Genomic DNA, 16,507 nt, shown 5'->3' with positions numbered 1-16,507 from the left:
AGCTAAACTTGGTCTGATAAATAATAGTGACCTTAAACATGTTTTTAAGGTTACCTCAAACTATGTTTAAAAGTTTTTAAAAGAATGTAATCAATAAAAGAATGAAATGAAACATGGTGTATTTTGTTAATTTTTTTTTACTGAATTTTGTTTAATGTGTTTGAGAATTTATAAAATAAGGAATGCAAATAACATAAATATAGTTTTATTATTATTCTATTAATATTTTATTTATTTATTTTTAAAGAAAATGCTTGGGGTCCAAACTCCAATCCTCCTGTGCATTGGATTTGTTAAGATGTAGAAGTGCATAGAAGAATAAGAGTACTAAACCACGTGTTTTGTCCATTTTCAAAAAGGAAATAAAATTTCCTCTCACGTTAAGAACCTTGTTGCTCAATTAATTGTCACTTCTTAGTATTTCTAACATAGATATTCAGAGATTCAAGCCCATCTTTCCTCCATATTTTCGAATTATAAATAAATAAATCCTCCCACTTTTAGGAGAATTTGAGTTTATTTGATTAGCAAACAAACAAGTAGTTAGCTAAGTTCTAACACATTTATAAATGCAAATTAGAGTCTTAAAATAGAATGATAAAATTTAGATATACCTTAAGTATTGTTCTTCATATTCTCCTCTTAAAATTTAGACACGTGGCTACTTAACTAAAAAAACACTTTCATCCTATAAAAAAAAATTTACATGACAAAATCTTAAAAAACAATACTTTAATTACTAGACCTTAGTCTTGCCAAAAATAAAAATATACCGGTAAATAATGGACCACCTGATAATACCCTTCCGCAGTTAAAAAAAAAAAAAAAAAGTAGCAAAAGATTACATCACGAGTCAGGACAAGTCCACCGCACTATAAGCGGCAGGGTGCGCGCCGAGCAAAAGAATACAACACGCACTTCATCCGCTCATATATACACATTCAGCTTCATTCCTCTTCCGAAAATTCCCTGTCTACCAAAAAAGAAATAAAAATTATCTTTTTTAACTTTCATTTAATACTCTCTCTCTGTCTCTCTGTCTCTCTCCTTGCGTTCCTGACCACCGTATATTCACTCATTTCTTTACCCATCTTCTTTCTCTCTCTCTCTCTGGTGGAAATGTAGAATTGAAGATCACAGAAACAGAGTCTTATATATGTGCTTGAGAATTAGGGTTTGTGATTCTGTGGTGCTTTGAATTTGGGAACAGCTACTATTAGGAGCTCGGAGAAAGCGAAAAATGCCATTGACGAGGTATCAGGTACGGAGCGAGTTCAGTTTGGCGGATCCGGAGCTGTACAGAGCAGCTGATAGAGATGATCCAGAAGCTTTGTTGGAAGGTGTCGCTATGGCTGGACTCGTCGGTGTCTTGCGCCAGCTTGGTGACCTCGCCGAGTGAGTCTCTCTCTCTCTCTCTCTCTCTCTCTCTCTCTCTCCCTTGGTCTTTTTGTGGTGAGAATTGAAGAATGCTGAGTTTGTAGGGTTTGATTTTGGGGATTCTGGATGAGTTTAGTGTTAAATTGTGAGTTATTACTGTTAATTTGTTGTTGTTTGGAATGTTTTTGGTTTTTGATTTGAATTTTTTGATCGGATTGACGGAGTGGAATGGAGTGAGGCTTTGAATTTTATCGACTTTCTAATTATGGAGATTGTTGTGTGAGTGTGTGCGTTGAGTTTTGGGAAGCTTGGTTGAAATTTGAGACTGAGAGTTGGTGAATTGTGATTTTATGTGATTTTGTGTAGAAACTGGCATTGCTGAGTTGGTTCTTTGATTTGTTGAGATAGTTCGTGATTTTTCATTAGGATTTGGTTCCGAATTAGCATTTTCTAATTTATTATTAACTACGATAGGATTTGTTTTGATAGTGGTTAAGGTTATAAATTTGGGGTTTCTGGATGATGCAACTGTAACCGCATTTTTAACCTCTGGTCTTTGATTTGAATTTATGATCGGATTTATCATGTGGAATGGAGTGAGATTTGAATTTTATTGACTTTCTAATAATGGTGATTGTTGTGTGTGTGTGTGTGTGTGTGTTGAATTTTGGAAAGTTTGTATGGAATTTGAGTATGAGAGTCAGTGAATTGTGATTTTATGAGATTTTGTGTTGAAATTGGCATTGCTGAGTGAATTGTGACTTGTAATGTTTGAAGTCCCCAGTTCCCAATCTCTTGTGATTGAGTTGGAAGTTTTGCTGTTGTTTAAGTCTCTTAACAAAGATGTGCACTTATAAATAAATAAATAAATAAATAAAAACCCTCTTAACAAAGATGTGGAATTTACTTCCACAATTTTGGGATATGGTTAAACAGGGTTATATGCATTCTTGACTTGATTAATGACAAATTTATAAGTTGATTAAAATCAATTTAGCAACTGTTACTAAGAAATCTAACCTATCGTCAATACATTTTTTGTGAGTGAAATTGGACCTTCGAAGTTATGTTTGCTATTGTTATGTTTTTATCATTCAATTACTTTTTATAAGAACTTATTTTGGTGCTAGAGACTTACATTTCTGGTTGCTTAGTCTAGACTGAAGCAATTCTTAGGATGTTTTTTAAAGTTAAGATTTGAAAATATTGAAGTGGCTAAAAATGAGAACCATATGGCATGGTTTCCTTTCTTGGTTTGCTACCAAAAACCCTGTCCTATTGTTAAGACATTGATATGAACTTCTAAAATTGAATCTCTGAGCTCCATTAGCTTTCATTATATATTTGTTGCTTGGTTTTCTGTAAAATATGCTTAGAGAGCGAAGTAATATCAAGAGGAAAGTGTTAGCCATCCTGTTTAAAGAAATTCTACGAACTCTCTAGACATAATATACTTTGTGACCGCCCCCCCACCCCAAAAAAATAAAATAAAATAAAAAATGAAGCTCACTATTTTGATTCTCTTCCATTTCTAACATAATTGCTACATTTAATTTTTCTTTATTTTTTATTCATTAAAGGTTCGCTGCTGAGATTTTCCATGACTTGCATGAAGAAGTAATGGCTACTGCTGCAAGAGGACATGGTCTTATGGCTCGTGTTCAACAGCTTGAGGCAGAAGTTCCTTCAATTGAGAAGGAATTTCTATCCCAAACAAGTCATTCATTATTCTTTTCCAATACAGGTTAGATGACTTCTTAAATTCTTGTCTTCATTTGATTTTTTTCCCACAAAGCTTTTATGAGAGAAGTGTAGTTTGATCAGGATAGTAAAAACATGACCATTAACTGGACCTCATTTGTTGACGGTTAACATGTCATTTGTATTGACGGCAAATAGATGCTATGCACTTTTTTCTCCTCTTCAAAATCAATTGTTCTGACCCCAATTGTTAGTTCCTGGAAACTTTTTCCATCAATTCCCATCCTCTCTACAAAGAAAAAAAATAGCATAAAGTGCATGCATGTTTGTCTGCATTTAAATATATATGAAAGATGCTTATATATGTTTCTTATAGGAATAAAGTATTGTTCCATATTCTCCTAGGAAATTGTCCATGTGATGGTACCCGTGGGTCTTTGTCATGATTATGTAGCATGGACTCTGGCAAGTAAAGTTGCAAATATATTTTATTTTGATCCTTATGTGTACAGTGGCATTTGATCTCTAATCCATATACTAAGCCAAAGATGTGCTTTTGTTGTAATCAGCCACACCTTTATATATTTTCCATCTTGTTTAATTATCAATTGTCCCTAAAGCGTAAGCTATTATAAATGGTGAATTTAATCCTTAATAAGTGGGCCCCAACAATGGATGTTAGAGTAAAGCCAGAGATTGAACTCAAGATCTCCTGCTTTGATACCATATATTAAATTATCAATTCTTCCAAAAGCTTAAGCTAATAGGAAATGGTAAATTTAATCAATTAACCATAATTTTAACGCATCTCATGTATTTGTTTGTTTGGTTCTTTAAAATTTTTATTTACTTTTGAGTTTAATACTTCAAAGGCTTCTCGTGTTGAAAAAGATTAGCTAGTAGAATGGGTGATCAAGGTGCACTGTGAGATAAATACAAATTCTCTTGCAGGTGTTGATTGGCATCCTAATCTGCGTACGGAACAGAATCTGATAACTCGTGGGGACTTGCCTCGCTTTGTAATGGACTCTTATGAAGAATGCCGGGGCCCTCCACGGTTATTTTTGCTGGACAAGTATGATTGCACAATATTTGTTGACTTTTTTTGGGGGGGGGGGGTATTGACTTGAGTGACTTTAACAGAAAGTTATAATTACTTTGTTTTTATAAATGTGGAATTTTAATATGTTTAGATGGCTTCTAATAGGTTTGATGTTGCGGGGGCTGGAGCGTGTTTAAAGCGCTATACTGATCCATCTTTCTTTAAAGTGGAAGCAGCATCCTCTGGAAAAGCAACAGAAGTTCAGAGGGAAAAGAAAAACCGCAAAGTGAAGGTATTGCAGTGAAAAGATCATAGCCATATTACGAGCTTTTCTCATGGCAATCTTCTGATAATACAAATTTATGGTTTGTTTTATGTGATACCCACCTATTCATGGTGATATCTACCAGTATGTGACACAGATTAGGGTTATTTAATTATTGATTAGTAGGTTTTTTTTTATTAATTTTTTATTTAAAGTAATTATTGATTGGTAGGTTATACAAGCACTTAGTGGGTTTGAACCCATGACCTCACCCTTCACCAATTTATGAAAGGAGGAAATACCTCTTGAGCTAGAGCTAATTCAAAGCATAGGGTTTTTGTTTTTATTATTAAATCTTTCTTGAATTTTACTTATTAAAGGCCAACCTTTCATGCCAATTCACTTTGGGCTGGGATAACCTACTTGGGGCCTATAGCAAGGAAGCCAGCATATTGTCTTCTGCTATTTTGTCCTTTGTGTAGCATAAATGAAGAACTGGGCTCTATAATCTCATCTTGCCCTGAGTTCCTATGAAAGCTCACTCTTGGATTGAAAGAATTCTGACCATCCATGTAATGTAAACATTTCTTCTGAGATCAAAATTTTTAAGGTCACCATTGAGTATGTTTCTGTTTACTCTTGCACACTTTGCTGACATTCTTTTGAGCTTTACTATTGATGAGGCTTAAAAATTCCTCACACTCAACCTTTAGATTCTCCCTTTTGGAAGTTGAGATTCACAGGGGCTGTGCAAGATTGACTAAGATTTGTTTCACCTATAACCGTTTCTTGTTAATTACACAACTAGGAAACATATTTTTCCTTGACAATGCCAGTTATTCTATCCTTTTTCCTTGTCAGTAGTGGTAATCTTAATTTTGGTGTTGGAATCAGCATATTAGCTTCTTTTCTTGATGGCAACTCATCACTGTATACACAAACTTTTTGTAATTACAAAGCTTGAGTTGTAATTTCATCTTATAATTCTGCAGAAAAAAGGATCACGCTGGAGAAATGGAGAAACACCTGAAGTCCAACCCACATCACATGCCAAGTGAGGGCTCTGGTCTCATATTGATGCATTCTGGCTGTCTTTTGTTTGTTTAGTCTCCTAGTTTTTAAGTGTAGTTGGTTTATTGGTCACTTAAATTGTTTTGGAATAGTGCAGATTGCATCAGTTGTTTCTGGAGGAACGCATTGAGAATACTTTTAGTGACCCTGCGCGTCTTGTGAAGTTGAAGAAAAGGCAATTGAATGGATATCCATTTGACTCAAAAACTGGGAGAAGTTACATGGAGAAATTCTTGGAGACTCATACTGCTGAGCATGAAGTGGTTCATGAAAAATCTATCACTTCACCCTTGAAATTGTCTATGGATAATTATAGTGAATCAGGGCTTGAAATACTTGAAATCAGTACTGTGAGTCCTGAAAAGAAATCATCGCAAGGAAAGGAAAGTGCATGTTCCTCACCTAATGCACAGGAGGAAGTTTCAGAACCATACATGGAGAAGTTTAACGGGGATGTCATTGGTGGAAAATTTTTACATGTGTCTGAACCAGGCAATGATGGTGATACCAATGACATTTCTTCTTCCAGCCTCGATAAGGTAGCAGTTGAAAAGGAATTGGCAGTTGATGGAGACCTCAGAACTGAAGGCAGTGTAGACGGGTACAATTCTGATGATTTGGCCAGTGAGATAGACAATTACATGGATGCCCTTAACACCATAGAGTCAGAAATTGAAACAGAAAACGAGTATAGACCTGAGAATGACCAGGGCTTCTTCACTGCTAAGAAAGATGGGAGAGATTCTGATGAAAATGAAGAAAATCTGGCGCTCCAAGCTCAATTTTCGGATTCTCAATCATTTGGAAACTCCTCTGTGTCAGATTATGGGAATGGTTCATTCAAGAATAATAGATCCAGTTTTTCTGACTCTGATACACTAAGCAGTTTGGCTGAGCATACAGCATCTGGTGGTGATGGAGTGGCTAAGGTGTTTCCGTCTTCTGAAACTTGTGCAGCAGAGAGTGTGGATATCCCATCCAGCCAGCTAATGGATGAGTTGGAGGGAACCAAATCTCATGATTTTTCAGTGCCAAATGGTACACACATCAAGGAAGACAAGATCCCTGATGTTGGAGAAGCATCAAGTAGCTCATGTCTTACAGATTCCATACCTGTACTACTGCCTTCAGATCATGGAGTGCACTTGTCACTAGATACATTGGTGGGTCCTGAAGTAGAGGAAGCAACCTCCGACTCTATTAAGATTGGTTCCAAATTATCAGACAATGAAAATGGGACAAATCTAGTTGATTCTAGAGCTGTTGTCTCTGATGTTCCGTCTCAGGATATTCATGATATTTGCTTGGTAAGTTCTGTTGAAAGCCATCTGGACGTTGAAGAACCAAATGTTGTTTCTGATGCTTTGCTGCATTCGTCGGATGTTTCAAAGCCAGCTTTGGAAATTGAAAGGAGTAACTTTTCTCTTAATGAAGCACTTCAAGCAGAATCTGCAGATGAAGAATATTCTGAAAATATCGCCGATGAAAAGATTGCTTCACCTCATTTAAGTTCGCCTAAAGAAAATCAGCTCCATTGCTCAGCCTCACCACAAGAAGTGCATTCAGATTTGATACCTCCTACTTGTTCTTCAGATCTTATAGAGCTTGATGATACAGTTTCCAAAGCCGATGATGCTCTTATGGTGAGTGGAATCGACTCAGCTCCTATGGTTGAAACTCAAAAGACGCACAACTTTGAGGAGCAGGAATTTTTAGATTTAATGGATGATGTTCCAGAACTTAAACTTGCTTCTGCAGAATTTGTTGTTCCATATTCTGACAAGAAATCAGATATTGATGGGATTTCAAGAGAAGATGGTGAGGAAATAGGTACACCCACATGCAGCGTAGAGGTTGTGGAAGATGATGCTGTTCCTCTTGAACTTCCATCTGCTGATCCAAATTATCTGTGCCACAAGGATGATGTAAACTTAGATGCTGTAGTAAATAAACCAGTTATAACTGATGAATCTGTGTCAGCTGCTGCTGTCAACTGTGCAGATGGTGATCTCGACAATGTAATTAAACCAGTTATAACTGATGAATCTGTGTCAGCTGCTGCCGTCACCAGTGCAGATGGTGATCTCGACGATGTAATTAAACCAGTTATAACCGATGAATCTGTGTCAGCGGCTGCCGTCACCAGTGCAGATGGTGATCTCGATGATGTAATTAAACCAGTTATAACCGATGAATCTGTGTCAGCTGCTGCTGTCACAAGTGCAGATGGTGATCTCAATGATGTAACTAAACTAGTTATAACTGATGAATCTGTGTCAGCTGCTGCTGTCACCAGTGCAGATGGTGATCTCGATGATGTTATTCCTACATCTCCAGATCTAGCTTGTTCTCCATCTGAGAATCATATAAATTTGGAAGAATCTCTTTCTGGATCTTCTGATTCCAATCAGAAAGGGTTGGAATTTAATGAGGCAGCTTCTCCAGAATGTCTTACAGAAACCATGACACAAAAAGAAGTGAATCAACTGGATGTTGCTCCTGTAGATACCACATTGAAATTGCTGTCTTCTGACCATTGCAATTTAAGAATTTTTGATGATGTTCATGAGTCATCTCTGGGCAAAGAAACCCAAAACAGTTCGTCTAACAATGATGCCACCAGAGCCCCAACGTATTTAGTACTAAGCAATGAACAGTCAGAATCAAAATCCCCCCATCAGAGTTATCTTTTCGAGAATAATGAAGATGAGGTGTCTTCACTTACCTGCTACCTCCCTGAGCCAGGAGTTCCTTTAGCGAAGCCATTGCAGTTCAAAGCTGATCAAGCTGAAGTGGAAAGTTTGCAAGAAGATGAAGCAACTTCTAACTCTTTAAAACTTCAATCTGAACAATTGCCATCTCCAAGTCACGTAGATCAGGAGAGATGTGAACAGACCCAATCTTCAAATCACTTACAGGAAAGATGCTTTGACGCTCCTTCTGAATCTTGTGCAGAACACCTTCCATGCCAACTTTCAGCATCAGAATTCTTACCACAGTCAGCCGGCCTGGAACCTGATGGTACTAAGCAAGCAATGGATTCATTACAGTGTGCCCTTCCTAGCTTTGGCCTGCTCCCTGTGGCAGCTCAAGTTAATCTGGAGGAGATGCCACCATTGCCGCCTCTTCCTCCTATGCAATGGAGGATGGGGAAGGCTCAAAATGCTTCCCTTGCTTCTGACAGAGATTTGGTTGAGGCAAGTCAGCATGTGTTTCCACCATTACAGCCATTCAATTACGAGAAAGCTCAATTTGGATTTCCAGCATCCAAGGCAGGGAATTTGCAGCTTCATAACCCGTTTTTGCCCATCACAGCTGTTGAAGATGAGAATTCTCAACAAGTTTCTGAACAAGTGGAGAGTAATTTGGCACAACCAATTCCATTCTCTTTTCAATTGCCAACCACGGATGGTGAGGCTGATAGTCAACACAATTGCCTATCTTTAGAGGGAACACAAACCCTGAATCCATTCTTAACATCACCAGCAATACCTAATGAAAGGCCTGAATATGGTTTCCTTGCTTTAGAAGGAGAAAAAGCTCTATCTAGTTCAAACCCATTCTCACCAATACCTACCATTGAATACGCTACTCCTAAACATGAATCTGAATCTTCACAAGAAAAACAGATCAAGCCTCTCAACCAATTAGAACCAGAGATTGGGTCAGAGGATAAAACACTTCAACCCTCTCTGCAAAATTATTCAGAAGGGGTCCGACAAAATCCTTTCGAGCCATCTATTCCGCCACCAACTATAGGAGCAGAACAGCCTCAGCAGGCTTTGTTGACTTCAGATGGAGAAATTACTCAAGTACCAGGCACTGAAGAAGGAAAGCCAAACGGAAATCCAGCAATTAAGATTCCTCGTCCTCGAAGTCCTCTCATTGATGCTGTTGCTGCTCATGACAAAAGCAAGGTAATGATTGCTTTCTGGTATCCAAGTTTTTATTTTTTATTTTTTATTTTTACAATCTGATCCTTTGTTGCTTAGGAAGTGCCTGCTTTATGACATTTTGAACCTTTTGCAGTTAAGAAAGGTAGCTGAACGGGTTCGGCCTCAAATTGAACCGAAGGTAGATGAAAGAGATTCATTGCTAGAACAGATACGAACAAAGGTTAGATTTGGCGGGTGGCTTATGTATACATTTTGTATCGCACCCCTCCCTCTCTTCGTTTTTCCCCCTGATGTAATTATATGAACTGATTGAAAAAAATTTCCTTGTCAGTCCTTCAACTTGAAGCCTGCGGTGCCAACAAGACCCAGCATTCATGGTCCTAAAACCAATCTGAAGGTTGCTGCTATCTTGGAGAAAGCAAAAACAATTCGCCAGGTCTCTCTTTCTCTATCTCTCTCTTTCATTGTGTTTGTGTACATGTTTTTGCACTATATTAAAAAGGTGGCTTTTGAAATAGGCATTTGCTGGAAGTGATGAAGATGATTCAGATGGTTGGAGTGACTGCTGAAAACACTAGGTTATGGTACTGCAGCATTTCACTGCTTTGGTTATCACCTTGAAAGGGTTTTGAGAGATTTTATTCTCTCAAATATAGTTAATAGAAATTTTTTTTATTGGGTCTATTCTTTCTTTCTTCTCCGCATTCATGTATAATATTCCACTCATCACCCTCCCATTGAAGATGTATCCATCGGTTTGTAGCTGTGCTATACCCACAGAAAATCAGTATTGAGTCATGATTTATACAAGAATGAAAGCTGAGGTTCAGCGTGCAAGTGCTGTACCGATCAATTTCTATGCAATGTTATTTTATGGTCTTGATAGGTGTAAATTGTGTTGGAGTGCATAATTTTGGTTTTAAGCCTACTGATGCAATTTTGTAAACTTGTATGTAGTGCGTTTCTGAGGTATATTTCCGCCCATTTTTCTTGTAGCTTTTGGCCAATATATTCCTGGTCGTCTACCTGTGTTCAGTACAGCTCAAAATTGTTGTGTGAGATAATCAAAGAGTACAAATTTAATGATAGTATAGATTCTTCTGTAAACAATTTGTTCTTAACCATATGGTCATATTTGAGTAGCCGCAGTATCCACATCAAATTTAATCCAGAAGAACAATCAGCTGAATGCTGTAAGCTTACAAATATTTCATTATCAAATACTGCAACGGAGTTAACCCCATTCGATCCACTCAAGAATAACTTTAATGTAGTAGTTCCTTACCTTGTTCAAAACAAATGATATCTCACCACATAGTAGATCCATCAATAATGGATTGTCGGCATCATTCAAAATGAATGTCTAGATCCTCTTAACATGTAACTGTCAACAGTTTTGAATGAGCGAGACATCCTCTTTGAGGATGTCAAAGAGGATGCCTCTAGAGTCTAGAGTACTTAAGTAAACTCCAAATATATCTGTGTCTCTTAAGTACTTAAGTAAACTCCAAACATGGCGTTTCTAAAATTTCATCTGTCTATTTTGAAATGAGAGAATTGAATTTTGTCATATAATCAATAATTTAAATGGATAATAAAATGATAATGTTAAAATGTTTATGATGTGACAAAAAATTAATTCACTCATCTCAAAATGGATTAATAGGATTTTAAGAACTCTACAATTAAATTATTCTAAGAGTTCTTATAAGATATTAGCTTATGTGTTATAAGTTGTCACAACTCTATTGCAGTGGACTATGAGTAATTGTTTGTTACTTTTATATAAATTCACTACCTTTTTTTTTATCACTTATAATCAATTACATCATCAAAATTGGCAAAAATTCGAGTACAAAAGTTGTGTAAACAAATTTTATTAAGAATCTAAATAAATGAATAAAAATGTCGGTATTTAAATGTACCACTAAACCAGTCAAAATAAGTAATAATAACCCCAACTTCACACATGTCTGCAATCCTATATGTCCAGTGATAACTCTCACCGGAGACAAGCCGCACCCATCTTTAAAAACGTAGTGCAGTGGGCTTCCAAGACCAAAGAGCTACACAGTGAAGGCGCTGTTAGAACTTAGAACTAGCGTCTTCTTCATAAAATGCCAACAAAGACCTACTAGTCAGATAAGCACTAAGAATTTTTGCCACCAATAGTCGCTATTGTCATGTCATTCTTTGGAGTTTCCCACAAACAACACACAACAACTAACTAGAAGTGTAGAAAGCGACGTCGTCTGACACAAAATTATCTCAAATTTTTCACTTTAAAAAATATATATATATAAAAATGAAGAAACCAAAACGACCACGTTTTCACTTTTCTCCACCCCATTCAAACACGACCTCCATGTGTAAATGTCCTCTGAAAGTCAATTTGTTAAATTTCGAAATTCCGTTTCCCTTCGTAAACTAAACCCTCTTCCCAACTTTCAAAATCTTCGGCTCCTATTTTTGTAAAAAAAAAAAACCCAAAAAAAAAAAAAAAAAAAGATCCCAAGTAACCAAAGGTAAGAACTTTATTAAACAAATTGAAGAACCCAAATTTGAAAAAGATCAAAACATTTTTAGTTTTTTTTTTTTTTTTTTTTACTGTCTCTAAAACTAACTCTTTATTGTACTTTGTCAATACTAAAGATTGCTTCTTTCTTTCTCTGACCAGGTTTTCACCAGTCCAACGAAACTAGTTATAAAAACGACATGTCGAGCAGCAACAACAACAACAACAATGACGTGAGTAGTAGCAATACGAGGTTGCCGTTGTCGGAGGTTGTGTCGGACTGTGTGAAGCGGTGGTTTAAGGACACGTTGAAGGAAGCAAAGGCTGGAGATATCAACATGCAGATCTTGGTTGCCCAGATGTATTATAGCGGTTATGGCATATCCAGAGATGCCCAGAAGGTCTATTTCATTTAATTTTCTTTTTAATTTTGATTTAAATTTTATTTTTTTAAGGGATTATATGTGTTGGGTTTTGTTTTTTGGGGTTTAGGGTTTGGTCACTTTGTTGGGTCTTTGTCTTTTTTGGGTTGCAGTTGTTTCATGCGTGTTTAATCTTAATATGACTTTTGTGGAATTGTGGACTGAAACATGTGTGCATGTTCTTGTTGTCATTTTTTAAAAATTTTAAATTTCTTCTCTTTTTAGTAGATTCATTTGTGTAGGAAGTATTGTAATTGATACTAGTCTAGTTTTTGGTTTGGATAGTTGGGATTGTTGTATTAGATTTTATGATTTTTTTGGTTGGAATTGGATGAGTAAAATATGTTTCAAAGCAGGATTTTTCTTTTAATGTTTTGAAGAATGAGTTGATAAAAATAAAAAAATAAAAAATAAAAAAGTAGAGAGAGTATAACATTAACTGAATTTGTAACAAAGAACATGTTAATTAAAGAACATAGAGTATGACTTTGGATAGGATAGAATAGAATAGAATGGCGGCAAAGAATACATGTGGTAAACTATGATTAGTCTGTTGAGGATTTATAACAAACTCCAAAATTTTGGTATCAAGGCTTGGTTGTTGTTTTGAACAATCTGCAGATTATAGGGGATAATAAAGTTACAAACTTTATGTTGTTTTAGTCGTCAATAAAAGCAAACTGAGGTCTTAAGGGACAAAAGTTTTTGATTTTAACTTCTGGTTTATTTTCCTCTGGAACTTTTCCCAGTGATCAAATGGAGCATTAGAGTTTTAGTTTCCATGTGTGTTCTCACAGAAGAATTTTTATTTTATATATATATATTGATTCTGCACCCTTTGTTACTCTTGTAGTCTCTGTTGTTGGTACTTTTTGTAGATTAACTTATTTTGCGAAAATTGAGCTGATTTCTTGGGATTTTAGGGAAGAATTTGGATGACAAGGGCATCAAGAACTCGATCTTCTGTTTGGAAAGTTAGTGATAAGCACCCAGGTTGAACTCCATATCTCCTAACCCCCCCCCCCCCACCCCACCCAACCCCGGTGGGTTTTTTTTTTTTTTTTTTTTTTTTTTTTTTTTTTTTTTTTCGGTTGTTGTTTTTCTAATTAAAAGTTCATATGTTGGTATATGGCAGGTTATAATGCAAGTGATTCAGATTCAGACGAATTGAAGGGTGATTCTTAGTAGACCCTTTAGGCCTGTGAGTCCGAAACAATCAAATGTAAGTTGATATCCCTATTACGTTTGGCCTTATTGTACTTAATTTTTCTCATTGCCTTGTACTTAATTTAGAATAGCAAGATGTTTACATGGCCTTATTGTACTTAGTTTTTCTCATTACCTTGGACTTAATATAGAAATGGCAGGATGTTTACAAACATACGAAGATCATGGGTTATTCACTGTCAATTGTCTCCTTAACATACCCCTTTGTGTCTGGTTTTGTGAGAATCTATTTTGTGGGTTCACATATAATTTTGTTTTTATTTGGCAGTAAGATGCACTTATCTGAATTTGATTAGTGCACTTAATACTATAATTTAGTAAGTCGATTTACCTTTTTTTTTTTGTTCTTTACCCTAAAAATAGTGAATCTTTTGTTGGTTTCTTGTAGATTCACATGCTTAGGTTTCACCTTTCTTGACTTTCTTGTTTGATTTGCCTTAGTCTAATCATTGAAGCTACTGTCTCTCTTGTTAAATTGTCCCATAGGATGTTATCTTTAGCTCTTTTCTTTTTCTTTTTCTTTTACGTGTGTGTGTGGAGGGGAGGGGAGGGGAGGGGGGGGTCCTACCTATGACAATGGACTGGTATACCTTCACATGCATGCACATTATGTTGGTAATATCATTGTGCAAAATTATATGGTGATAAATACTGATAGTGAAAGTTCTCTCGTGCTGGATATTTGACTTGTTATGGTGTTTAGAGAGCCACTTTCTTTCATTTTCATGGACCTTGATAGAAATAAAGTTTTAGGCTTTCAAAGATGGTATAAACCCACAGATGGCAAGCTTCTTCCTTGAAGTGCAAAATGAAAATGATGAGGCTGAATGTTGGAATGCAGTGCAGGGCTTGGATGGACCACTGGTTTTCTTATCTGCAGAGGCCTGCAGCCCTTATCTTTGACTTCATTGCAATGGGGTTTCAGTTGTTCTAGAATAAAAAAAAAAAAATGACCTTAGTCTGAGCTATTTTATACAAATAAAATACCTAAACTTATATTTTCTTGTTCATTATTTATTTATGCTTCTTTTTCACTCTGCTGCTTTATCATCTTAACCTGAACCAATCCTTTTATCCTATATATGTTTCAATGAAGCTTAAAAAGGGCAATAGCAAGGTAAACGTTAAGGTTTAGAACTTGGCTAAATTTAAATGGGTTTCTCATCTCCTCTTTTATCCCATTGAAGGGGTATTTTACAATTTCAATGCCAATTACTCTCTTCTTACACAAAAATTTCTAGAGGCATGTTACTTTTTATTTTTTGTTAGTCAGATGTTTTGTGTTATATTTTAGTCATCACTTCAAGATATTGTTTTTGATGAGCCTGGATATATATCATATAAGAGAGGCTCTGTTCATGAGAGCAGCAGTCAATGAGTAATCCATAATTGCAATGAACATACTTGTACAATGATAATTTTGAGGTGGATGAGTTGTAAAGAAAGTAAACTATAAATCAATGCTTTCATGTGAAGTCAAACACAATGAGTGAGTGTAGTAGTAGCATGTTGGTTTGCAAGGAGACCAAAATCAATGGTTCAAATTGAATTTACTAACTAACAAGAGTAAAGCAAAGTAATGATTAAATGAAGTGGCAGTAAGTAGAGTTAGATGACACACTCAAGTAGATCACAATTGTTGAGTTTGCTCTATACTTTTCGATTTGCAGATTCAGTAGTGTGTTGTACTTAGTAACAGTCATGGATTGTTAGATCATTGATTGTATATATCTTTCCTGAAACATATGTTAGATATGGGCATGAGTTGTTAATAATTTCTGTTCAGTTAAGCATATTTCTGGTTTGACTAATCTGCTATCATTTTTTTTCCCTTGTTTCTAGGCTCAGCTTGGAGCTATGCTGTTCTTCGCGCATCTTGAATGTGCCTGTAACAAGATTTTGTTCTTTTTTCCTGTTCACTTGTCTTTTTTTACTCCTCACCCCTCAAAGAAAAACCCAAAATATTGCACTGTACAAATTCTTTTAATTGTCATCAGGAAATGATTTCTTCATTGCCCATTCATTGGCAAGAATCCTTTGAGGTTTTCAGTCATTACTAGGAAATGGTTGTTTGCATTGTTTTCTTTAATTACCAAATGATGCAAAATTTTATAATTTGAATAACATTGTTGACAAAGAAATAATTATTGAAACATCATGCAAAATCTACTTGTCAAAAAAAAAAATCATGCAGAATCAGTGGCTGGCAGCATTTGAAACATCATGCAACTAGCATGTTTGCCTTAGCCCAAGTTTGTTGAACTAAAGGATCCTTTGGTTTCATGGCAAATTCTGTGTTGCTATCTCAGTCAACAATAATTATCTAATGTTTCTGGTTTATGCATGGTCTCTCACATGGGTTTTTTTTTTTTTTTTTTTGGGTGGCATTTAGTTACACGCCCACCTAATGGGTATTGAACCCTTGGATTCACCTTCTACCTAGAACTTTTAAGGTTGGAGGCACCAGTTGAACTAGAACTCATTGGGATCTCTCACATGTGAGTCGCACCCAATTGTGAGCTCATATATTGTGAAAGGGATGATGCATATACTAGATACACAAGATACCTTCTAAGAGGTCTTAAATGGAGTCGTGATTAATAATATTTTCATACGTTAAGGGGTTCTTTAATGGGGCCGTGAATAATAATATTTTCATAAATCAATTAACTTGATAATTATAATGATAAATTTATGAATTTTACACGCAACTGTGTAAATGTACTGGTTGGCTGCCTCTGCTATTTGTTACTAGAGGTAGCCCTTCAGTAGGTATTTGATGTATTTTAAAGTTATTTTTGCCTCAGTTAACTCCTTAAATTTTCTTGATTCAGTATGTACATAAATTTCTTTTATGCTTTAAATTTGCAATACAATGGTCTTGAATAAGCGTGTGGTATTCCTCAATCAAAGATGGAGATCTGAGGTTTCGAGTTTCAATCCTCATGTGTTAGGGACTGTAAAGTGACGTCTTTTTTTTTCGAGGTGTGA

General features: G+C 35.9%; 2 protein-coding genes across 2 annotated transcripts; both read left to right on the top strand.

Annotated features, from left to right (window-relative positions):
* The first annotated feature begins 902 nt into the window (after positions 1–902).
* LOC112035294 (SCAR-like protein 1) lies at positions 903–10,245 on the top strand. The gene is made up of 9 exons (XM_024068122.2): positions 903–1,395; positions 2,958–3,121; positions 4,030–4,153; positions 4,286–4,412; positions 5,378–5,439; positions 5,554–9,373; positions 9,486–9,572; positions 9,684–9,788; positions 9,871–10,245. The coding sequence occupies exons 1-9, from the start codon at positions 1,241–1,243 to the stop codon at positions 9,919–9,921; spliced, it is 4,695 nt and encodes a 1,564-aa protein (XP_023923890.1). The 5' UTR covers positions 903–1,240; the 3' UTR covers positions 9,922–10,245.
* Positions 10,246–11,713: 1,468 nt separating this feature from the next.
* On the top strand, positions 11,714–15,551 carry LOC112035302 (uncharacterized). Its single transcript, XM_024068129.2, has 5 exons — positions 11,714–11,877; positions 12,030–12,268; positions 13,213–13,282; positions 13,425–13,511; positions 15,359–15,551. The coding sequence occupies exons 2-4, from the start codon at positions 12,068–12,070 to the stop codon at positions 13,472–13,474; spliced, it is 321 nt and encodes a 106-aa protein (XP_023923897.1). The 5' UTR covers positions 11,714–11,877; positions 12,030–12,067; the 3' UTR covers positions 13,475–13,511; positions 15,359–15,551.
* Positions 15,552–16,507: the final 956 nt, after the last annotated feature.

Source organism: Quercus suber, unplaced genomic scaffold (assembly GCF_002906115.3).
Source record: "Quercus suber isolate HL8 unplaced genomic scaffold, Cork oak 2.0 scaffold_380, whole genome shotgun sequence".
NCBI lineage: Eukaryota > Viridiplantae > Streptophyta > Magnoliopsida > Fagales > Fagaceae > Quercus > Quercus suber.
Note: the sequence above shows the minus strand (reverse complement) of the source record. Positions and strands in the feature narration are given on the sequence as shown.